The sequence below is a fragment of the Culex pipiens genome, chromosome 2 (assembly GCF_016801865.2).
Source record: "Culex pipiens pallens isolate TS chromosome 2, TS_CPP_V2, whole genome shotgun sequence".
NCBI classification, from domain to species: Eukaryota; Metazoa; Arthropoda; class Insecta; order Diptera; family Culicidae; genus Culex; species Culex pipiens.
This window is the reverse complement of record NC_068938.1, coordinates 167,188,688-167,214,998: the sequence shown is the minus strand read 5'-3', so window position 1 is coordinate 167,214,998 and position 26,311 is coordinate 167,188,688. Positions and strand designations below refer to the sequence as shown.

General features: G+C 31.3%; 1 protein-coding gene across 9 annotated transcripts in view; it reads right to left on the bottom strand.

Moving 5' to 3' along the window:
• Window positions 1-446: 446 nt before the first annotated feature.
• Window positions 447-26,311, bottom strand: part of LOC120421730 (alpha-catulin) — a 309,434-nt gene continuing 283,569 nt past the window's right edge. For 2 of the 9 annotated variants that reach the window (XM_039584986.2, XM_039584988.2), the window contains 2 exons: window positions 15,176-15,283; window positions 14,852-14,985 (listed from right to left, as the gene is read on the bottom strand). In XM_039584986.2, the coding sequence (XP_039440920.1) occupies window positions 15,188-15,283 (96 nt within the window). In that variant the 3' untranslated portion in view covers window positions 14,852-14,985; window positions 15,176-15,187. Of the gene's footprint in view, window positions 14,986-15,009; window positions 15,284-26,311 lie in introns of those variants that run through there. The other 7 variants (XM_039584987.2, XM_039584992.2, XM_039584989.2 and 4 more) reach the window with 5 other exon arrangements.

Below are 26,311 nucleotides of genomic sequence, written 5' to 3'. Positions count from 1 at the left end.
GAAATTTCTTTGGCCAATTGTCGCACTTACCTACATTTTCAGGAAATGACAAGATAGCACGACAAGATTGAAACTTCTTTCATATGAAAAGTGACAAAAATCCGCGGAGCTTTTTTGGTTTATATTGAATATCTCAGGATTGAAATCGAATTTTGGGGATCTGTGAAGGTCAAAAGGTGAGGCATTGTGAGCTGCACAAAATTGCGTTCTTAACTCAATTTGGCCCAAAATGCACGTACGACAAGTTAGCACGACGGTGACGAATTGCAATAAATTGATAAGTCAAACTAATTTTGTAGAATTCTTTAAGAATTTATTTGAGAGTATGAAGAGTAATAGTTGCATTTTTTTACATCGTATTGATTTGTTTTGGTTTTTCCTTGCTCATTATCTTCAGAAGTTTACATAATCGTTATCTAAGTTGCTGTTTGGTTTTCGTTCTATAATAAATATTTTAGAAGTTATAAGTCATGCAGCATTTTTCTTTAGTATTTTTGTTAAAGTTTTTACCTTTCAAGTTATTATGATATGTCTATCTAGTTTTTTTTTTGCTCTGCATTTTTTCTCATTATTTCGTTTAAATAATTTCTTACACCGTCTTTTATTACTTTTTACATTGTTTTTTTGCTCTTCTTTTTACGTCGTTTAGCACGTGATTTTTTGCTTGCTTTGGGAACTTTGAGCTTCCCCGTATAAATGTAACAAACGAGTTCTACTACTTGTAATAACTTTTTTTTTTTCACTCTGGGTTTCCAACAAAAATACGCACATCGACAAAATTTCCTTTTCCAATGTACAGAAGTGATTTAGGGTTTAGAAAAAAACGGAAAGAAAAATCTTATCATTTTTTATCATATCATTTTTTGAGTACAGGTTTTGCCTTTTCGCGATTATGTCCAAATGATTTAAGAGCGAGTCCACGAACAGGGCATACCCCTTTGTATGGGACGTCGTTTGGACCTCACCAATCTGCCTGAAATTTTCAGGGGTTGTTTGTTCATATAAAACTAGCATCTGGCCAAAATATGAGCACTCTAGGTCAACGGGAAGTGGGGCAAATCGGGACACAAAGTTTAAAGGTTTAAAAACGTCAAAAATCTTAAAAAGGCTATAACTTAGGCAAAATTCAATTAAATTTAAAAATTCAAAATGCATCCAAAAGGGCTCAAAAAATGCAACAAAATGCAGGGTAGAGCATCCCGATTGGTCAAATCTAAAGGGAGTTATTGGCATTTTAGTAAAAAATAGCATAATTTTCAAACTCAAATAAAAAAGTGTTCCATCCAGATATCAACTCGGTTCGACCTGCAGCTTGTAGGGGACATCTGGGACTACCATCTGAGACTGAGAACGCTTTGGGTAAGGCAGTTTTACATATTAAATAGACACTTTTACTTTTAGTAATTTTTTTGGTTGTAAATTTTTGCTCGGGGGACCCCTTAGATCCCATTTTCTAATGATAATTTTATCATATTCGTGTTCCTGAGACAATTTCACAATAGAAACATGCATAAAAATGTTTATTTTGAACCATTTTAACCCTTTAAAAAATAAAAGTTAAAAAAAATCTTCGGTTCACATTTATTGAAAATCAAGCTCGTTTCCAAGGATACTAGATGACACCAGAAAAAAGCAACTTCATATTTTTTTTTTACTTTCATTTTTTAAAGGGTTTAAATGGTTCAAAATAAACATTTTTATGCATGTTTCTATTGTGAAATTGTCTCAGGAACACGAATATGATAAAATTATCATTAGAAAATGGGATCTAAGGGGTCCCCCGAGCAAAAATTTACAACCAAAAAAATTACTAAAAGTAAAAGTGTCTGTTTAATATGTTAAACTGCCTTACCCAAAGCGTTCTCAGTCTCAGATGGTAGTCCCAGATGTCCCCTACAAGCTGCAGGTCGAACCGAGTTGATATCTGGATGGAACACTTTTTTATTTGAGTTTGAAAATTATGCTATTTTTTCACTAAAATGCCAATAACTCCCTTTAGATTTAACCAATTGGGACGCTCTACCCTGCATTTTGTTGCATTTTTTGAGCCCTTTCAGATGCATTTTGAATTTTGAAATTATATTGAATTTTGCTTAAGTTATAGCCTTTTTAAGATTTTTGACGTTTTTGAACCTTCGAACTTTGTGTCCCAATTTGCCCCACTTCCCGTTGACCTTGATTGTTCATATTTTGGCCAGATGCTAGTTTTATATGTACAAACAACCCCTGAAAATTTCAGGCAGATTGGTGAGGTCGATGCGAGATGGGTATGCTTTGCTCGTGGACTCGCTCTTAATCAGTTGATTTAACAGCATTTTTCTTTGTTCACTTCTACAGCACAACAATCTTTATTAAGAGGGGGCGCGCATTTTGCTTCAGCATTTTTTGTTTCTTTTCGATAAATTTTGTTTTACTTCAAACGTATATTAAATTTATAAAAATTGGCGAATCGATGTTACAAAAATATGCCTAATACTTAGTCGTTACACACGGGTCTCCTCGGCCAACAAGACTACTCTAAAATAGTATGTGAGTGTGAATAATTTTCTTGTCTTCTTTTTTTTGCTTTGTTTAAAGTTTCTATGTTTTCACTGTTTGGATTTGGTTCTAGTTTTTTTGTTTTGTTTTGTTTTCCTGTAAACTGCAATTAGCTGTCATTTGGTTTTTGTGTGTTGTCACACATTTATTTTTGCTTCAGAAAGAAGGAACAGGAAGAGGAAAAAACTCTCTACGAACTATTTATTGTATTGTTTTCGCTATGCTAGGAGCTGTCACTAGCATTTCTCTGTGTGTTTCGGTCGCTACGATTTTGCTGTTTTTTTTATCTTCAGTTTTGTTGTAGGAATGGAAAATAAACTCTTGAGTTGCATTTAAATTAAAACCAGAAATTGTTGTTCTACCCTCCAACAGTTTATTCAATTTGATAACCCAATTTTATGGTCAAATTTCAATTTTCCAATGATTGATCTGGATTATTGAATACATTTTTGCTGCTGGAAGGAAGACGAGGACTTTTTTTCAGACTAGAGTAAATATTTGGATCCGTTTCTCTAGCTGTCACTTTCTGTCGTTACTTTTCTTGTTTGATGTAGATGCTGTAAATATAGTTTTTACTATAATTTTAGATTTTAAACAAACTCAACTAGCTTTAGTCGTTGGGAAAATAGAATCATCTCTAGATATTTAATATGATGCAACTGTTTTAAACTACAAGTGAGTGATAGTCGTTTTTCCAAGAATTTGATCTTTTCATTATTGCATTCTGATATTTAGATGTAATGTAGAATTTGGGGATTGCAAAGAGAGGATTTTTGAACTTAATCGTAATGTTTTCAGCATTTATGTTGCGTAGTGGGTTGTTTTGATAAGTTATTTTCTGTTTTGAGAAATTGATTCAGGGTCAAGAGACAACGAGTGTGAAAGTTGATTCAACAGAACAATTTTTGTGAAACAGAGGTTTTTTTTTAATGAAAACACATAAAAATGTGATATCTCCTTGTAAAAAACAAAAAGCTAATTTTATTTTGAATGAACATAATTGATTTCATAAAATGGTGTAATTTAGATACTTTTTTATGGAGTAATTTGTATCATCTCGAAAGATAAATTAAACATTTATTTTTGTGACTCTTAGCAAAATTTAAAATTTTAACTTTTTTTAACTGGGTTTTGCTCACAGAATTTCAATAAAATATAAGATGAGATATTTTGGTAAAATTAACTTTCAATTTGAAGATGAAAATCACTCAAATGTCTGACAAATATAAAATTAAAAAAATCCAAAGATTTAATTAATAAAACATTCTAGTTTTTAATCAATTATTTTGGTCTATACAAAACCAAACTCCATGAAAAAAAAAGCCTGAAACGATTAATTTTTAAATTTAGTAGCCCTTCAAATTGGATTTTTATATAGAATGTACCCCAAAAATTTAATTAAAAAATATTAAAATAAACGCAATTCGAGTAAATATCATCGTTTTTTTATATTTAAATAAAGATTACCGATTAAAGAAAATAAGAGTAAGGTTACGATACCTTTTGTTTCAAAATTGTTATAGTAAAACTGTGAAAAGTCAATTAAGGGTTTGCTCTCTAAAAGTTGTTTCTTGTTATTATTCTTATTCATTTATTATTAATTCTTTGAAAGCTTGTTAGATGCATAACCTCTATTTCTAAAAAAAAGTTAAGCAATCAGTTGCATCAATCATTTAAAATCCTTCCAACATCTTGCTTATTAAATAAAAAATCATTTTTTTTTGTCAAAAGTCTTTTTTTAATTTTTGGATTGCACGTTTTTTTTTTATTTCAGCATCTAGTTTTTGCTTATTATTGTAATAACCCTTTTTTCATTTTTATTGCATTAATTATACTTTGATTATTGACCCCAATAAAATGTCTTTTGCTTCCAATATGTATTAAAAATTCGAAAATTCCAATGATTATTTGTTCACAAATGATTCTAAAAAAAACCTTGTAAAAAATATTGCATAAAATACCAATAAAACTACCAAAAATCATTTAAAAAAGATAACAACCTTAAAAAAAAACAAACAAAATCTATTTCACGTGAAACAAGCTTCAACGACAAGTTCAGCAAACAGTCTTAAATTGAAATTGAATAAAATCGACGTTCACTAAACGTCAAATCAATTTTCACGCTCCTTGCTTCATGTACTATCTCGATCAACTTCACCAAAAGTATCCTAATGTTTAAAGCCATTAGCCAATAATGTGTTCTTCGTTTCCAACCTAAAGCAAACACATTTGAACAACTCTGATAAATCGCGCCTGATGCTGGCTCCTCATTCCTTACCTTCTCCCCACTTCACTACTACCTTGATCTTTACTTTAGTGATAAAAAATATATCTTCGTTACATTCAAACTTTATGAAAGTCATATACCATGTTGAACATCGCCTTTGTTTCACTCTATTCAGCTACTTTTGCTGGCTTTATTTGCGTCTGCTTATTATATTTGGGTTTTCTTTACTTCAACTTTTTACTTTCTTTTTTCTTCTTCTTCGGTATAATAAACGCTAAATAGCACATCCACATCTAATAGTCTCAACGATTTGCTCTTTTTATCTACCTGTACCATTAATTTATTTTAAACTTTTCTCGTCCAACTAACAAAATTTTCTTCATTTATTCTTGCATTTTGGTGGGTATCATGTTTCGTTTTAAATTTATTCCGTTCGCCGACCCTATCATGATAAATTTAGCTTTTTTTTTATTGGTAGTGCGAGAAATGTTTTAACTCATACTTCTTTGGAAAATATATTCATAAATACTTTTTTCACCTTCTTATTTAAACTTTTTCATTTTTATAGCTCTCGATTTTCAAGGGGGAAGGTAAATAAGTGTGTGCAGCGATTGTATTATTGTATTGGGTTGCGGTTTTTTGTTTGTATGATTTGTTTGCGTGAGTTAGTGAGTGTTTATCTTCCGGTCCTTCTCTATTCTACCTAACGCACACACCAAACGACGACGACGACAGAAACACTCTCTCGCGACTTCTTTGTTTGCTGCTCAGTTTTAGGCTCCACCTCTATAAACTACGGTCTCACATTGTTCTTTCACATTTTTGTTTTTGCTGTTTTGGTTTACTTTGGATTTTTTGTTGTTTGTTCTCTCATTATAGTTACTCTTATTAGCTTGGATGTAGCTTTAAATGTAAGTTGATTTATTTTTTATATCATAATTCTCACGAGATAAATTCTATAGGAAAAATCTGGTTCTGATGCTAGAGCTCTGTTTCTTTTCATCTAACGCTATCCTTGTCTGGTCTGCTTTTCTGATTCACTTCTTCTTCTCAATCTCTGTTAAGTATGTTTCTTTACTGTTTATGTAAAAAAGTACATTTTTTTCACAATTTTCTTTTTATTATAAGTTCACAACACTTGATTTTGTTTGTTCTCGTGGTTACTTTATTAACGTTACCTTGTGTGTACTTCTTCCCATAACACTGTGGAATGAATGTGTGTGTGTTTGCCGAAGGAACACCATTTCCGGTTTCGAGAAGAGATTTGCGAAAGAAATACGTCTAAACATTGAGATTATTGAATTCGGGGAGAGACGTTTGAAAATGGGAACTTGGGCAGATTGCTGAGTAGAAAATAGTGATTTTTTCAGTTTTTAACGAATAACTCTTTTTTTTCGATTTATGCTCAAGTCTTTTGTCAATTTATTATTTGTAGTTGAGATATTTCTCAGTTGAAATTAAAATTCTGTCCTGATTCAAAACATTATAAATTTAAAATTACATTTTCCAGCCATGGCTTAGTTGGTGTAGTCATGACTTTACGAGATATATATATTTTTTAATACTTGAACTTTAATTAATTAGTTGATTTATTCATTGAAATAAAAAAAATTATGAATGGTTATTTATAAAACACAAATTAAAAAAAAAACTTGGTTTACTAAAGATGGTTTATAGTTTTTGTTGAAAGGTTCTTTTGTTTTAAATGATGACTTTTCAAAATAAATTTACTAATTTCAGTAAAGTGTGAATTAAAAATAATTGAATTCGATAATAAAGTTTAACTGATCATAAACCAATATATTATATTATGCTGAGAAAACCATCCTGGGAAATCTAGATCTAGCATATCTGCTTGTTTATATTTTTAATGCAACTTTTTAATTTCCATTTACCGCTGGATTAAAATAAACAAACAGCTAAGCAATTGCATGCAAAACATTGGGAAAACATGAAACAAATTTTAAAACATCATTGTTCGTTGCCTTCATTGCATACCTAAGTTTTGTTTAGTATTTGAGACTTTTCAGGCATTTTTTTCCATTATAAATTTAAATAAAAAATTCAATTTATTTTGTTTTAAAAAATAATTAACAATAATACTGCTGATTGTTTTAAAACAAAAACAAAATCTAACTTTTTCCATAGTATTTATGCAAAAAGAATAGGCTATATTGACGAGCATATGCATTTATTCAATGATTTCAGTATAAAAACAACTGATTTATCTCAAAAATACGGTGATAATTTTGTATTTGAAACTAAAAGTTTGATGCAGTGATAATGCAAATTACCAAAACGCATTTTCAAAAAATACGGGAATTTGTTGAAAATCGGATTATTTTACACTAAAAACTCTAATACAGTGAAAATCATTCCAAATTTGTGTTTTCGATAAACTTATTGCAATATAGAAATTTTTTTTTAATAATATGAGAATATGGTAAAATTTTAGTATTTCAAATTTCAAAATCTTATGTAGTAGAAATCTGAACAATTTTTACATACTATGGCCATGGCCAAATCCTGCCAAAACGGGGGTTCAAATACCTACATACAATTCTTAAATCGTTTGATTTCATGTTGCAAATAAAAAAATGTGTTTTCAAACAAGGGATTCTGTGAAAAAAAAAATTTCTCTGATTTCTAATATGGCAAAATGATGTACATTTTATTAATATTTGAATAATTACAAAACTTACAGTATTTTGTTAAAAATTTGGTATTTTACACTAAAAACTATTATTTACTGAACTTTTATACAAGAACTCTTTTGATACTCATATGTTGAATTAGAAAAAAAAAATCTTGTAAGGGGTTTGTGATAATTTTAGTATTTCACTTAAAAAACTCTTATGTTATGAAAATACTTGCTAAACTTTGCGTTATTTGGTAAATATATTGCACACTGGAAATATTTGAATGTTTTGAAATAAAAATACGGGATTTAGCTTAAAAAAATATATTTTATATTTAAAACTTATGCAGTGAAAATGTTGCAAATTATAAAAAGTTAAAAAAAAACAAAACACAAGGCATTTATGAGTAAATTTGTTTATTTTTTGCTATAAAGTCTAATACCACAAAATGTTATAGAATATTCTAAGTCGTTTGATTCACGTATCGCAAATTATAAAAAATTTGAATATGTTCAGAAAATACAGTATTTTGTTAAACATTTACCATAGTTCTATACAAGAACTAGTGTCGTTTGATACACAAATGATAAATTAGAAAAAAGTATTTAAAAAGGTTTTTTTGAGAAAATTTTAGTTATTTACATTAAAAAACTCTTTGCAAAAGTTTGCGTGAATTAGAAAAATATTGTTAATTGGTTAGTTTTACCCTTAAAAGTTATGTAGTGAAAACATATGCGTATTTTCCACTAAAAACTCTGGTATCGTGAAATGTAATAAAGTATTTTTGCGTGGTTTGATCACATATTGCAAATTTTGAAAATATATTTTACAAAATGAACATTTATACTCATGATTAACACCTGATTGGGGCATTAAATATAACTGGCCTGTTGCAGCTTATTCAATTATCATTTCTTATTTATCTTAAAATACAAGTTTCACCAAAAAAAGTTATTCAAAATTTTAAAATAATTTTAAAAAAAAATCCATTAAACATAAATCTTTCCTCGGGGCACCTGGAACCGGTCGCAGTAGGTCAGAATTTATTGTTTTTTATTTTTGTTGGGGTTAGCACAAGGGAATGATGGAAAGAGAGGAATCACAAATCCGTATAAATAATTTCAAGATTGTTCAGGTGGAAACCGAAAACGCGATCAAAAATTAATGTGGAAGAATAAGGCTTTTAACTGCTTTATTTCATTGTCGATGTACAGGACGCCGCACTGTTTAATCATTTTCTGGCGTACATTAAATTTTACAGTACAAAACCAGTCATTGAATTGGAAAAATAAAATTCTTTTTCAAATTTTATTTTCTTGATTTGTGTGCACCTACGTCGAAGACCAAGATTGTTTACTTTTTGCTCTTTGATCTGACAGTCTTGGTCTGACAGATTTGGTCTGACAGCTTTATCATGGATTTTGGTCTGGTCTAAACGAGGAATAGGACACAGCACCTTCCTGGGTTAGCACAGTGCATTGAATTGCTAACCCCTGGAAGTAGGCTAGGAATGCCAGCGTAGACCACGTGCTTAGTTTTGAACAGGAAACCAATTTTGTTAATCTTTGGAGCACTGTTTTTTTTTTAATAAAATTATTTTTATCAGGTCCTTTTCGGTATTGGGACCTGGTTAGGACCGAGTCAGCTTTTTTAATTACATTTTACTTAAAGCTAAGAGCAATTACAGAGGATCTTGTGTTTGGAGGCCTGTTTCTCGGTTTGGTTCTTATGAAGATTTCAACGATTTGTATGTAAAATTGTCCAGGAAACACGTGGTGATATAATAGAAAAATAGTAAAAATGAAAAAAAAATATAAGGTGGCATTTGAGGGTTTTTTTTTATTTTTATCGAATTCCTTAGACAATAATCATAAAATGCAACCAAAAAAAAATGTTTGAAAAAGTGATGTAAAGTAACAAGCAAAAGAAAAAAAAAGTTTGCTAGAAAATCGTCAAAGGCAAGGATAATCCAATCATCACCAAACTTGGCATTTCAGTTGGCTAGATGAAAGTTCCCTCTAAGTGTGGTCCAAATCGGTGAAGGTCGAATCCAAAAGTATACTCAGTTAGTTAAATTAAAATTAGAATAATGACTTTGTTTTGAAACTAAAGGTTCAACTGTCCTTTTTTCTACCCAGCAAATCTACCCTTTTATCAGGATTTACGACAGAGATCCGAAAACACACACGAAGTCAACTAGAGGCTTCCAGTTTTTTAAAGCTAATTTCAATTGAAAGGAAAATAAAGTTTCTCATTTATCATCATCGTTTTAGTTTTGCTCAACAGTTGTCATTTTATTTCTTCTTTAATCTCATATTTTTCTCCAACTTGCTCGAAATAACGTTCAACTGAGTAGTTGCTCACATTCCCGCGGAATACAAAAGTAAATCAACGATTAATTCTAATTTTTTTTCCTCGTAACTTTGCTCGAATATCGCTAGAAAAATTGTACAACTATAACCTTAAAAACCGAAACTTTATTTTTTCCTCACATCTTCACCATGCTCCTTCTTAACGCTAACCGACACAAAAAATTCGATGCCGATTGATTGATTCGTCCTCCAACTACTCATTCTTACACGCTACTTCAACTTAGGTTAAGTTACTAACCTTTTTTTGCTGATTTTTCATCTTCTCAGTATATATTATCATGTTTACTTTAAATGGAATCTAACGTATGTTTCTTCTTTTCTCCCTTCTCCATAATAGACTTAAACTAGAACCGAAACAACTACTTAAACTTAAGACGGGGCAACTAATTCGAGTATTTTTTTTTTGTTAAAGTTAGTTGATATATTTCCTTTTCAGTTGATTGGATTTTTGGTTTTTTTGACATTCGAGAGACTAAAACTAAACTAGAACAAATCCTACGGGGGTACAGGTACACATCAATTTAGACACAGAAACGGGAGAGCTTGTGAGAGGATTCCTTCAAAAACTAACCAGAAATTAAAGGATTTTTTAAGATTACTTTTTACAGATTTTTTTTTATTCGGTTTAAAGAGTCCTTCTTCGATTGCTTGAGGCGTGCGTGCTTTACGCACGCTCGACGTCCCGGGTTCAAATCCTGCACAAGTCGCTTCATTTTCTCTGCCCATAAGAGTTGGAGTTTTTTCGTAAAGTTGGTTAGAGTTACTTTTGTTTTTGTTTCGAAAATTGGGAGCCACCACGATTGTTAGCTTAAAAGAGAGTTTTTATTTGTCTTTGTTCAACTTTGATGCGTTCGAGGAGGCTTTCGGTGGGAAATTTCCCCTTAATGTTAAGGGGAAGTTGACCAACGCCCTCGAACCCCTCATCAAAGCGTCCGCTGTGGATGTTGGAAGAGAGTTTTTTTTGGGGTTAGGGATGTTGGATCGGGATTTGGAAATTGGAGGGGGAATTTTTGAGGAGATGCAACGAGAAAGTTGGCGAAGTATTTATTTTAAGGGCGGGCATTTTTTCTGTGCATAGTGCATTAGTGCAAGAGTTTTTTTTAAGAGTATTGACTTGGAATGTGACAAAAACAGAAAAGACTGATTTTGCCTCGTTCCAAGCATTTGAGGATTCTTTTTTAACAATTTTAAGCTAGCTAAAGAGGAAAAGGATCATCCACAGCGGAAAGGGGGTCAGAAGGTGGAATGGCGCTGAGCTGGCGTGGCACGTGGTGGGGGTGGATCTCCCGGCGAAAAAATGGAAGTGTTGACGACAAGTAGATGTCTCTTCATGTGGTACCGGCTACAGACAAGGCGGTTGGTGTTGACTGAAAGAATAGCGATTAATTGATTTTGTTTAAGAAATTAAGTACAAAATCCTCAAAAAATTAAAAATCCCCATCCCTAAAAAATATTGTCAAATTTAATTGAAAAAGAAGTGTGGCAAGAATAAAAGTATTAAAACATTTATGAGGAGTAATTTTCTATCAGAAATTAGGAAGTTCTTTTAAATAAAATTAAATACTAAAGCAAATCATTTCTTATTACAATTTCAACATTGTTGTCTGAATATGATTAAAATTTACTAGAAGTGTTTCGTATTTTTTCTGAACTGAATTGTTTCTTGTTCAAATGCTGGTTATTGTTAAGATAGAAATTCCGTTTTCTGTATAATAACAATGTTTAATTTCTGATCAATATCATTCTAGTATTAATTAAATTCATAGTCTTAATGAATTATCAGGATAATTTAATTTATTTTAACATTGTTTTACCGTTTCATTTTTTTAAATAACAACAAACATTGAATTTAATAAGTTTATGGAAAAAAAACCTATTTTCTTTCTGTTTAAAAAATGTCCCTTTCATTTGGTTTTTTTTTTTGTAAATATATTTCCCATATTGTTAGGTTAATAATAAAGTCTAATCGTTATATGGTTTTCCGATTTATTTATAATAATTTATATTTATAATTTATTTATTATAATTTGAAATGTATTTTTTAAATTTTTTAGTTTTAATTTTGAAATTAAAAACCTTGATTGACAGTGAATTTTTCAATTAAAATTTTGAATTTCTTTAAAATAATATTTAAACAATTGATTTTTATTTCTCATTAAATTGGTTATTATATTACTAAAAAAAATCATGAATTTTTGTCAAGTTTTAGGTTTTTAAAGTCGTGAGACATTTAAAACAAAAAAAAGTTTTTAAATCTGATAACGTTTTTCATCAAATTTGCAAAATTATTCATAAGATATCTTCTTATCTTTTCATTTGTTTTTTTGTTAATAGTTTTATGTAGAATTTTAAATTAATGTGTTTGGTATTTTATTCGAATTTCACCATCATTATTATTTTTTTCTGTAATTATTTATCCAAAATTCCACTAAGCTTTCTTTTAAACATTCAATTAATATTTCATTTTGTTTTTGTGTAAGCTTGCTGTTTCATTCAAATTGAAATTTTCATATTTTTTCTCAGGTTCAAATTTTGATTTTAATGAATCTTTGCCTTTTAATTTTCTTTTTTTCCAATTTTTTTGTTTAAATTTTTATGCAATTTTTGGTTCTTATATTATTTTAAATATTTTGAATAAATAATGACCATTTTTGTTTTTTTGTGTTAATTTTATTTTATTTTATATAATCTGAAAAACGTTTCCATTTGCTAAAATAAAATTGAATTTCACCAAAGTTGCAACACAATTTGATTTTTAATTTTGATTCAAAATATTTATGAAATATTTATTTTGTTTTTTTTTAAACAATTAAAGAAATGTGTATTTTTGCTTTAGGCCGATGTAAATATTTTTCAAAAATTTAGTCAAGGGAGTGGGGGATTATTAAAAAAATATGAATATTGAAACATCAAGCCAGAATTTCAACATTTCAATGTAAAAAGGAATGGAAAAAGTACAATAAAGCAGTACAGTCGGTTTGCAATCATTGGCTTACAAAAAAAAATAGTTCTGATAAAAAAGTAGTTTTTTTTTGCGGAAAAAAAACTTTATGCAGCACTGTACATTGAAAATTCACTAAAATTCATTTTTTAAATTGAATCAAACATTCAACAAAAATTATAATAAACGCAGGGGAACGCATAATAAATTGTTTCAGCTGATTGCACATAAAATTACATAGACATTTTGAAGTTTTTTTTTTAATTTTTCTCTCTGATTTTGCTGACAAAAACTTTGAAAAATATTTGCAACAGCCTTGCCATTCCCTTCCTTAGCGAAAATCAATGTAAATTTTGATTTTTTTTTATTAATGCAAACATAATTTGATTTGAATCTCATCAAGTTTGTGAAAGTTTTTATTTTTCCGATTTTGCGTGTAAATTTTCAAAGATTACAAAATTATTTTAAATATACTGAAAAAAACTTAAAAAAAATCAAATTTAATAGTGTTTTTATGTGTTTCTTAAATTTATTAAAAAATTTTCAATGTTTTTTTATATAAATTAAAAAATATTTAGTTCAAGTTTCCAGTTTTTTTAAAAACCAAAATCAAAATTAAAATGAAATGATAATATATTCTTCTCAGAAAATAATATTTAAATGCTTTCCTTTTTTGAACTTTTTCATGTTTTTTTTCCATGAAATGCATTATACAACATTACAATTTTTTTACATAAAATTTCAAAGAGCACGTATTTTTGTAGATCGCAAAGTTGATTCTTTCCTTGAAATTGAGCATGTGTTTTATTTTTTGTATTTTTTTTTTTTGATTGGTCTTATTTTGAAATGATGTCAACTCCGATTTTCGCTCTTAGAATATTCATGTCTTTAAGTATTTTTTCTTAAGTCTTTTTAAGATTAAATGTTTAATTTTTTTCCAATATTTTTATGTGATTTTACTTTCCCTTTTTCAAGTGATATTTTTTGATATTCATCATCGTTCAATTGATATTAAAAAAAAAACATTTTTTATACCGTCAACACAAACAGCTTTGTCTCTGTGTAGCGGTACCACAGTTCTCTCAGATCAAAGTGAGAGAGCTTTGCGTTGATGTTGCATGCTTGTGTGCGTGCGTGCGTGAAGAAGAGCAGGCTGAAAAAGTAGTAAGTTTTAGAGCGATTGCAAATAGTGTTATTGTTTGTTTGTTCGTTTTGCGTGTGTGTGTCAGTGTGTGAAAGTGTTTGTGTGTACGCGTGGGTGTGTTCGAGAAAAGAGTGCCTATTTCTACGACTGTTACTGCTGTTGTAATTTTAGCTAGAGTTTTAAGTAGGCCTTTGTTTGCTTGTGTGTCTGCGTGTAGTGTCAAAGAGAAAGCATGCTAGGAGATTTTCAAAGAGAGAGAAAGAGAGAGAGAGAAAGCGCGTGTTAGTGTGAGTGAAGCAGAATTTTCTTTTGTTTACGCTTGTTTGTTTGTCTAGAGTGCCTATCGAAGGAGAGACGGAAATTTTAGATGCCGTTTTTTTTGTTTTTCTAGCGCAGGGGTTCTCCTCAAAATTTTAAGTTTGTTCTTTTTTTAAGGGCTGGGGGTTCTGGGGGGATACAAGGGTTGTTTTTTTTTTGTTGTTTTCTCCGGGATCACTAAACATTCATATTTCAATATTTATGATTTCATATTACACATAGTTTAACAAACACGTTTTCTCCGTAATGTGGAACTTGGTACTGCTTCATGTGTGTGTGTCTTGTATGTGGCTTTTGTGTATGCGGTTGGTTTGATGGTCGCTCTAGAATTGTACTGGTTTTGTTGTTGTTGTTGTTGTCATTCTGCTCCATGGGTGGGAGAGAAGGTTGTTGGTATCGTTTCTGAAAGAGACTCGAACTTGGTTTGTTCTGGTTTTGTCTTCGGGGTCTTCTTCTTTTACAAATAGTTGTTGTTGTTTTGGTTCTGGTTCTTTTGTATTTTTTCTTAGTTTTCTTGTTTAATTTCTGGCGCTACACGAGAATCATCAAACATACACAACTTGGAATATAAATTCGATAAATACGGTCATATGCAATGTTTAATGCTTATTCTAAAATAGGAGGAAGGACACTCTGGTCCGCCGGGCGTCACCTTTAACGCCCCGGCGGGCCATCCCGTACTGTCACATGCTCGCCTCGGTGCTACTCGTGGTGCCCTTGCCCTCCTGCAGGCCCGAACTTCCGTCCTCGTCCCGTGCTCCGCCGCTGGCCGCTCGTCCTGCCAGCCCGCTAAAGTCTAGCTTATACTGTGGAAGAAAAAGAAAAAGATCCACAAGAAAAACCACCCCAAGAAAGAGAAGAACAAGAAAAATGCGTAAATTAGACATCAAACAGTAGCACCAATCGGTCTTTTGGGTAAGTTTATTAGTAAAGTTACCGTAAAAACCAAACAAAAAAGTGTAAAAAAAAAGAAACGAACAACGAAAACAAACTAACCTCAAAAAAGTGTTAGGTAAGCAAGACACACAAAAAAGTAACGCACATATAGTAAAAAAACGATTCGGGGACACAAAACACCACCACAAAAAAGAACCCATTAACTTCCTAAAACAAAACAAGAAAGAAAAACGAAACAAAAATACAAATACAAATTTTAGCAATCATCAAAAATATACTGCACAGGACGGAACAACACAAAAAAAAAAACGTTTTAACTTTGTGCTCAGAGTAAACAAAAAAACTTAACTAAAAAGGAACGCAATCGGAAAATTACTTCGGTTTCGCAACTTTGGTAGAGAAGTGAGGTGGAGGAAGAGAGGGTGTCATTAGCGAAAATCGACCTGAACGTAGAAGGTGAGCGTAGTAGGAAGAAGGGGGTGGCACGGTGTTTTGATGGGGAGATTCTTGGCAAATTTTTAGGATTTTATTTTGTTTTTTTTTTTGGTTTTAGAAAAAAAATTCTATTCTTTATGATTTTTTTTAGTTTATTTAGCTCATATTTCAGTTGATCCAAGCAAAAAATGGGTCAGGACAAAATTTTACTCATTAATTGTTGGATTTACTTTGACATGTCTTTCCGTGAAATCGTGACAAATCTAAACCTGTAGAGATTATCATTAGAACTAAGGCAGCGAAAAGTTTACGGCACAGTTTGCCTTGTGCTGGTTTTGGTCATAGTTTTTTTTCTGAACATAAAAAAAAGACTCTCAATATATTTAGAATTACACAATTACAAAATAAGGCTATTTTGAAAGACTGTAATGAAATAATATTGGCAGTAGAGCATGTAATTTCTCAATCCAACCAACCTGGATTTTTTGTATATTTAAAAAGAAGAAGTTTTTTTTTCATACTGTAGAGTTCGGACCGTAACTCATATCATTTGCCATTACTGTTTTAAAATATAGAATTTCCATAAAGTTGCAATGAACATGTGATATTACGCAATAGTCTCATGTTTTTGATAGTTTAAAAAAATGCGTTTCAAAAGAAAAATGTTATCTAGAGCGTCGTTTTTGCATTATATGATACCATCCCTCATATTCGGAACAGTTTACAGATCGGCCAATGTTCAAAAAATCATAGCAAATCGATAATTCAACTAAATAATTCGCTTTTATCTTCATTTCAAAGCTTTTCTTGCGATCTTTAGAATGCTGTATCGAACAGCTGCAAATTTAAATTTTTAAATCAAATTTTGACCCATTAAATCCAAAAATTCTTAACACTTTTTTCTTACGAATGTAAACAAACTTTGATTCCTTCCAGGAGCATATAATTTTTACAAAATAATGACTTCACACACTGAAATCAATGAAACTCAAGCTTATGTTATGTTTTATGACTGGTCTGATAAATTTTTGTGAAAATATCAGTTAAATTCAGGTGTTCCACAATTCGACGCCAACATTTCAAAAAGCATCATGTACAAACCATGCGTTTTGAGAAACGCATTTGAATGTTAAGCATCCATTTTCAATTCCCGTTTTAATATAAAAGCAAAATAAGATGTTCTAATAATAACAAACGATGAAAAACGTTGCTTTTATTGATACTTGATCATCCAAATTCAATAAAACATCATTTCCGTAAATTTATTTGAGTAAAACAAACATAACTCCTTTTGAAATCACCAACGTCGATATCACTCTGCTGTCATTGAGGGGGGCGCTTTGTTATGATTCGTTTTTGTTCGCCGAATGTACATGGCGCTTTGTTCATGATGCTTTTTTATCGTCACGAGGTTCATGTAGTCTTTTGTTTGACAGGTTGACAGGGCTATATAAACAGGGACTGCTGATGGCAGAGATTTTGTTTATGTTACTTTATTTAAAATCATGATTAAACAGACTTTACTGAAGTAACTTTTGCTCATTTTTGGTGGAGAGGTAGCTTATTAGGAGTAGTTTCAGAATATGCAATAACCCAGAAAGTGTCAAAATGTACATGATGCCTTTTGAAATGTTACCGTCGAATTGTGGGAGGCACAATAACATCCCATGTTTTGCTGCTCAGAATATATTAGGCATGAAATGAAGGTTTTTGTTCAAAAAGTACTACTTTTACTAGTGAAAAAGCAAGAGAATGTCCAAATGAAGGTGCTAAAAATAGTAGGGTCGCCAGAAAAAATGCATTTGGCATGCTATTAACAATTTCTCCGAATTTGTGGGTGTTACGAATATGTGGGATGACTGTAATTTAAATTATTTGTGTTGTACATTTTGGACCACATGGAATTTATCAAGCATCAAGCAAAAATGGATTCATTTTTGTTGTTAGAAAATCGGACAAAAGTGTGTTCCTCCTTAAAAAAAATCGATTCGATTATTTCTACAAGATCTTTTAACTTTCGTTAGAATAATGTAGTTGTGAAGTTTAAAAAAATGTTTAGAATTTTCATCCATCATGTTTTCAAATATTTTTTCAGATAATTTCTACCGAAAATCAATGCATTACATGGCTTGTTATATACACCCAATGGAAAATGTATATCAAAATTTGCAACAGTGGATTTGTAGCAGAAAATGTTACATTTTATAATATTTTTTGCAGCAAGCTCATAGCTAATTTTTGCCCGCGTGTAAACATTTCAGCGATCTGCATTTCTCACCAACACATATAATGCTGGCGCCTCCCCGAGCAACACTCCAAAGAGAAGTATATGTTGGTGCTCTTTCTCTCTCAATTCATCAAGCGTCTATGGCGCGGTGGTTGCATGTCGTATCAACAACTAAGAAGTTGGTGGTACAATCTTCGTTCTGTTAAGGTTTTTTTTTGTGCAATACAACCAAAAAGCCGTCGGTAATGTCGATAATTGTCGGTAACGGGCAAAAATGTCACACCCCTATATCGCAAAAAATGCATTAGGATAGTTTTCATGCAGATTCTGATATACTTTCATGCCGCCATGCATCACAATCATGCGACCACCGTTTGGGTGTAGCATGAATTTAAATGTAATGATGTCTCCTATCAATAGATTACATAAAATGAATATTTTTAATTTTGAATTCATTAACAAGTAGATGAGAACCACTACCACTGCAAACAGTATTCCTCTAATTGGTTGCAATGGTATCAAGGCTCAACTAACAAAAAAAATTATATCAAGGCCAACCTATAAAATATCAAAACAGATTATTTTATTCTGAAACCACACACTACCACAAGTCTTTTATCAAAATGACACATAATTATTTGCTTTAAAATGTATTTATTAGATTTCATCAATTTTAAAAATAAATATGAAATATGCGGGATAAAACATTTCGTGCTATAAATTGACTGAATAATTTTGACAATTCATGCAAATATCTATGAGATTGGTTCAACCAACTTCTTTGAATATCTTACCAATTTTGGTTGCATCAAATGTTACTTTCTGTCCTTAATATGTAATAGTAACACCAGGAAAATTTCATATAATTGCTAAAATACATTTATTTTAAATTGAAAACTTTCACGACTAACCATTTAAAAAAATGCGTAATGATTAGTTTCAATATTTTCATTCAGCCCATCAAAATTATTGTAACAATATTAAATTAGATATTTTTTGAATATTTTGAACGAATTTCAAACTTTTCAATGACTTTTGCTGTATTATTGCAGAAATATCTTTGTTTTTGATCGATGCAAAGGCTTTTCAGTTTTGATAAATACGTTTTAAAACCTTTAAAAAGCTTTTATGAACCGCAATATACAAATTACATGTGGCAATCTTCCCATATTTCGCATAAGGCCATCTTGCCTAGTCCATCACATTTTTAATATTTTTAATATATCACATTTTTAATAATTAACATTCAAAAATATTTGAGAAAAAGAAAACACATTATTACCTACACAGAAAAAAAAATGATGGTAATATTCATCAGGAAATGGTGACAGATTTTGTGTCAAAAAATGTGTAATATTACATCAATAAATGATGAATTGTCATCAGTTTCTGGTAAATATTAATCAGATTCACTTTTTTTAAACATTTTTTAGGTTATATTCAACCTACCAAATTTTCAACATTCCAAGATTCAACTTTTTGGCTGTGTAACAAAAACGCTTAAGCTTCAATTCATAAAAAATAAGTCTAGCTTGAAGTTGAGAGTATATTTCATTATAGTTCAATTTCATTATTGAACATTTTAGCAATTTCCATTAGTTAACTTAGTAAATCAGGGTGGTTGACGTCTTATCCCGTCTGGCCACCTTTCCTTGTGAACATTAATCAAATAAATGTATACATACATTTACTATAATTCGGTATTACAATATTGATAAACTTTACCGCATTCGATTACAACTTTCCAACAATCATTAAATTTTATTTAAAAAATCTATATTGATTTTAGTAATATCTCCTAAAAACACAAAATTTTGAAACAAAATAAATCCTTTAACTAGCATTTGAAACGTATTCAAATGTTAAATTTATACTGATAAAAAATATAGATTTTTTACAACGACAAATAAATTGTTATGTTGTAAAAGTTGTTGTATTACTGTGAATGTCAAATTTATTAACAGATTTTTGTTGATTTTCGCAAATTGAAAATCTTTTCTAAAAATCTTAAGTCATTGTTCAGATGAAGTTGGTTCAATAGCGTAATGAAACATTCGCGTTCATGAATGTCCAATAAGATAATTTATGCATTTCGATAAAAACCATTGCAGTCTTCAGCTGAATTGATCCGCTCTTTATATAGTTTATAAGTTAGTTTAAAGGTATCCCTTTTCCCTTTTGTACATGTAGGACCTCCTACATTTGAAATCACTGAATAGCGAAAGCTACAATATTTCATGAATAAATGAAAGTTGCTAGTATTTAAAATTTATGGGAAAAATCATCGATTGTGATTGGACACTCAATAATATTTTAACTTCATGAATGTACATGGAAAAAAAAATCTGAATAAATATAAATTTAAAAAAAAATCGCGTTCATTTCTTTGAAAAAAATCATTGCAAAACATCAAGATTTTTTTTTTGAGAATGTAATGCTAGAAATGTTTTGAAAGCCTAAATGTTGAAATAAATTTCATATCTAAATTTTCAAAGTTCACCATAGAAAATTCTCCCATCGAAATACCGCGTGCCATTTGCAAGATTTCTACACCATTTAGCGACGTCAAAGGTGGGGGAGTGGCGAGGAGAAAAAAGTGGGCCTCGCGAAGGTCTCGCTGGACAACAACAAAAAAGTGGCCGACATTTGCGGAAATTCCCGCCAAGGGGGTGATGCAATTAGGGAGCTCCACCATTAGGGGCAGCAGATTGTGCTCCAACGGTACGATATCTGGAAAAATTGAAAAAAGAAAAACCCGCTAGAAAAAAACACAGCCGTCGAGCAGTTTGATTTGATAGCGACGCAAAAATGTGTTTGTGCGAGTTAACGATTTGTTCCGTTGGAAAAATTTAACGACTAATAAAAAGTAAAACAATCCATTTCCCGGCAAACAAGCTAAGCGCGCGAACCTTAAGGTGTACAGTCAAAGGGAAACTTCAAAATGTGGCGGATGCCCTCAAAGTCCCACGACTGGCGGCGGAAAGTAATTGGGTAGTCCTGGAGATTGGAATGCAGCGCGGGTTAATTTCCACTAAATTGACGGCCACCAATTTTGCGGGGCAAACGGGAAGGGTACGAGGAACAACCTATTAAGCGCTTAGTTTTGGCAATAAATGGACGAACATTTGTTTCTACGCCCTGATGAGACTATATTGTATGTGTTTGGCAGTGGGGCCTCGATTTCTAAATGGAAAATCCATTTTGGTCCTCATAAAATGTCTGGTTTGTGGCGATGGTGGTGGCGGCGGTGAGTGGTTAAACGACAAATTATAGTATATTGTTTAGGGTAGTAGGTTGTAGATGTGGTGGTGGGTGGCGGCAAAATCTCCGATGATGAGTGGAATCCCGAGCCAAAATAGCGGTGAAGAGGTACGAGGACCATGACCGTGGCTAGGAAGACTCGGACAACATCGATGTTGGAATGGACGATGCTGGGGAAAATGGCCAAGAGGTGGAAAATCGAAAATGAGAGTAGGATAAGTGGAGAACCCTTTCAATGCCACTAGTAGATGCTTGATGTATTTTAACACTTCAAAGATTTGATGATGAAAAATGAGTTTTATGTTTTAAAATATAGTAAAATTTCGAAAATGTTTCGTTTTAGTATGGACAATTATCCACGAGGGAGAGGGGTTTATATTTCCGAAAAAGTCTCCGCTCGGTTAATGGATGATGCCTAAGACAAAAGCCTCTTATTTTAATTTTTTACAGGATTTTTCATCTGATTTTCTCAGTATCAACCAATTATTTCTCATTTTTAACTCACCATATTTCGAGTTCCAAACTGTCATATTAGCTGTTATAATAACTCAAAATAATAATAGAGATTTGATTAAAAAATAACCCATTCTGTTTTTTAAGAATTATTACAAGAAAATCCAATAACAGAGAAAAAAAAAATCCCGATAACTCAATTTGGTATAAGTGAGATATAAGTGTTTTACAGAGAGAGCGCTGGTAGCACTGCTCGTGAGAGTTTGGACATTATTTTTACTTCGCGTCTTTTTGTATTTTTTGCCTGTTTCGGTCCATAAAATATGTATAAAAGTGACGATAATAATTAATAACAACGCGTTGTAGTGGAAGAATATCGAGTTCTAAGGATTTCCCTTGAATTTCGTCGAAAAAAGACAATTTTGTGTATCGGCCTAGCAGTGGTTTTGTTTTTGTTTTTCGCGCGACGTTCATTTTCTTTTGTTCCCACGGGAGCTGTCAAAAAGCTCGCGCGCTCGGGCGGTTGTTGCAGGAGAGCTTTCAAGCCTGGTTGCCAAATAAACGGTAGAGGAATCTGTAAATCAGATTTGGCAATGTTTTGTCACAGACTTTTCCTACGGTTTGTGCGTGCCGCGATAATTTTGTTTTAAGGTGAAATTTGTATGTTTTGCGGTCGAACCCGAGGTCGAACCAGTGTTTGTTCGTGGTCTTGTTTACCACAATATGACTAGGACGACAGGATGTGTTCCGAAGCAGCATGAGGAAGCTCAAACTGCTCGTGATTGAGGACCCGCAGCTGGAAGACCGAAGCTGCAAAAAGGACTAAAGGATGTTTCAGAAAATTGGTGAGATCTATCCAAACTGAATCTTTCAACTGTTGCATATTTTCTGATCATTATTAAATACGCGCTAATCCCTGTTTTGCATTATGGGATTGGAAGTTTAGAGATAGATCGAGAGTCCTTCTGATTCTTGCTTCTATGTTTAGGCGGGGCCAGACAATGCCCAATGACCTCGGAATTGGACCGCAAGGAGCTCTGTCATTCTGAAATGGGTCATTGGAAGCAGCGCGAGGGCTATCACCACCTAATACCCGGGACTGAGATAAGCTGTATCAGCATAAACAAAGCCTGATACAAATTATACTTTCCCATAATTTCGCTGCCGGCCAGCGGGTATTGGACCACACACACAAGTGAGATATAAGTGTTTTACAATGGTAATTAACTGATTTTGATATGATTTTCTAATTATTAGCTGATCATAAAACGTTAATATTTGCTTGGTAACAATTGAATATAACATATTTTCAAATGCTAAATAAATTCAGTAAACATTGGCTTACAAATCTTGATCAACTTAAACAAATAACCAAAATAAGGAACTTGAAAAAAAAAATTAAATCAACTCAAAAAAAATTCACTTTCAATAAAAAATTTGATTTTAGGTCCCCTTTTCATGGCCAAAACAATGTCCTAGTCAAAATTCAAAATTTGTCAAAATTTTCCAAAAGTTCTAGCAATATTAGGCAAAATAATAAGTAATCACAATTTAGGTTATGGACAATCAGAAAATTTTCCAACAAGTTGTTGATTTCGTTGGGAGGTCAATAATTTAAAAAAATCAGTTTTCTATTTTGTACTTTTTATAAAAGTGTTGGTACAAAGACTACATTTAAAGGCCAAAATAATGTTTTTGACGAAATTGGGCAAATTTTCCCATAGTCCAAATTGGGTTATGGAAATTTGGTCGAAATTTTCAAAAAAAAAAAACAAAATAAAAATTATAACAGCTTAACTTGTGACAGGTGATTATTTTTAAAAATTGGAATATCACATAAATAACACTGTCAATGATAAACTAATTTTCCATGTGCCACAACTTGAGTTCTGGAGTTTTTTTTTTGAAAAGGTCCAATAAACCAAATTTTCAGTTTTTGTTTTTTGGGTGTTTTTAATACCCCTGACTCAAGGCGGTTGCAAAAGCACCCAAAAAGCAAAAACTGGAAATTTGGTTTATTGGACCTTTTTTTTTAAAAAAAAAACTCCAGAGTTGTTATTATCTTATTCTATAGCACATTTTATTGTTTTAAAAGTTAAATATATGAAATATATCTTAACAAAAAAGCATCAATTCAGAAAATCAGTCAAAATACTGGGAAAATTGGTTTCAATCTAATTTTTTGCTTATGAGCAATTCTCTTCGAAATCGGATTTTTTTTTAATTTTAAATTATGTATTTTTTTATCCAACTGAAACTTTTTGGTGCCTTCGATTTGTCCAAAGAAGCCATTTTGCATCATTAGTTTGTCCATATAATTTTACATACAGATTTGGCAGCTTCTATACAAAAATAATGTATGAAAATTCGAAAATCTGTATCTTTTGAAGGATTTTTTTTATCAATTTTGTGTCTTCGGCAAAGTTGTAGGTATGAGTAAGGATTATTATAAGGGACTACACTGACAAAAAATTATACACGGTAAATTTTTTTGGTGATTTTTTATTTCACTTTTTGTCACTAAATCTTGACATGCAAAAAAACACTATTTTATTTTTTTAATTTTCAGATATGTTTCATCATGATTAGAGGTGGGCAAAACCGCTCTTTTTTAGGAGCCGCTCATTTTCGTTCGCTCATCAAAAAGAGCCGCTCTTTTGAACGGCTCTTTCGCTCTTTTTCAAATTTTGGATGAATTTTTTTTTAAGATCGTGTGAATTTATAAGTTTATTCACATTGGACTTTTATAAATTATTTGATAAAAAATGAAAACTAAAAACGAGAAGATGCCCTTGAAAACCAAAGGTCTTAATGGTCTCTATGTCAAGATTTCTACTCGAACCTAAACATTCAAGTAATTGAATGGCATCCAAACTTAAATCTAGGATGCTGGAAAAATTTACATTAATTTTAAAACTGCGTTTATTTCTACAAGAATTGAACTAATGCTGATATGTTTTTTTGCAGAAAATATTCTGTGAACTCTTTTCTACATTCTGATTTAATTGCTTAAGTCTATATGTAAACGCTGAAGTTAAATTGGACAAAAGGATTTATTTTTTCCAAAATCTCTAAACTATTCAGTAGATTTTTGGTAATATTTTACAAATTATGCAAATTGAATTGCTCAAATTTGTATTCCGGTTATACTTTAATGTACAATCAGTTGTACAATGAAAAGTTTTCTCTTTTTTTTTTTTAGAAAATCATTTACTTCTGTGATTAATTTTTAATTAATTGCTTGTAGCATTGAAATATTTGAAATTGCATTTTCAATTCCCAAAAACAATTTTAACACTACATTTGTTCGGAAATTCAATAAATTATATTTATAACAAAAATCATGCCATCTTGAAACGGTTCTTTCAATAGACCTGAGTTTAAAAGAGAACCGTGGTTCTTTTTTTGTGAGCCACGGTTCGTTCGCTCTTTTCAGTGAACCGGCGCTTTGAGCGGCTCGATCTCTTTTTGCCCACCTCTAATCATGATGATGATGCAGATGCCAACTTTTCAGAAATTTCCAGAACGGGCAAAAAACCTCTAACCGAAATATGATTTTTTGGATCAATACAGATTTTTTCGAAAAATCGAAACATTGGTCGCAAAAAATTTTCAACTTCATTTTTCGATAAAAATGAAATTTGCAATCAAAAAGTTTCTATAAATTTTTTGATAAAGTGCACCGTTTTTAAGTTAAAGCCATTTTTAGGTAAACTCTTTTGAAAATAGTCGCAGCTTCTTATTTTTTTTTTAAATTAGTGCACATGTTTGCCCACCTTTGAAAAACATATTTTTGAAAAGCTGAGAAAATTCTGTATATTTTGCTTTTTTGAACTTTGTTGAAAGAACCCTTAGTTGCTGAGATATTGACATGCAAAGGTTTAAAAACAGGAAAATGGATGATTTTTGCGAATCAAGTTTTAGTGCCAAAATATTAAATTGAAAATCACCAATTTCTTTCACCGTGTATCATTTTTTTCTGTGTAGTCCTTATCCATACCTACAACTTTGCCGAAAACACCAAATCGATCAAAAAATTCCTTCAAAAGATACAGATTTTTGAATTTTCATATATCATTTTTGTATGGACAGCTGACAAAATTATATGGAAAATTATATGGACAAACTAATGATGCAAAATGGCTTCTTTGGGCATACCTAAGGCACCATAAAAGTTTTAGCCGGATTAAAAAAACAAATACCGAATTTTCTGAGAATTGCTTTAATATAAAAAAGGGTTTAGAAAGTTTAATTTTTAGTCATGAGATGAAAAATAAAATATTCAGGCTTGTCATGGAAAAATGTATGTCAAAATATGAAATTTTCTTTTATGATCAGAAATATTAGGATTGATTTGTAGTCTTCGAAAAAGTTGTGGGTTATGATGAAGACTATTCAGACAAAAATATTTTTCAAAAACAACAAGAAGTACACAATGTTTTATAATAATAATAAATTTCAAATTCAAATTCGGTTTTATTGGTGAATAATCAAGATACAATAAGTTCTTTTGAGGTACAAAACAGAGTTTTGGAGTTCCTTTCAGCTGTGTGTTACATCATAATCCATTTTGGAACAGTTATTGCTTGTAAATAAAGGTGTTAACAAGAGTAAGAAAAATTTAAAAAAAAACTTACTAAACTTGCTAGGAAAAGCGGATAGAAATAGAGAAAGCTTAAAACTAGATCACAGTTTTTTATCCTTTATAGATGTGCTTAATCATTAATTCCCCGAGGGCTAGAAATTGCTCCGCCTTGTTACGGCAGCTCCGAAACCGCGTCATCATCTCCCCCGCGAGAGCAAAGAACTCCGGCAGGGTAAAGAGATCTTCCCCGGTGACTTCTTGCTGGGCCGCATTG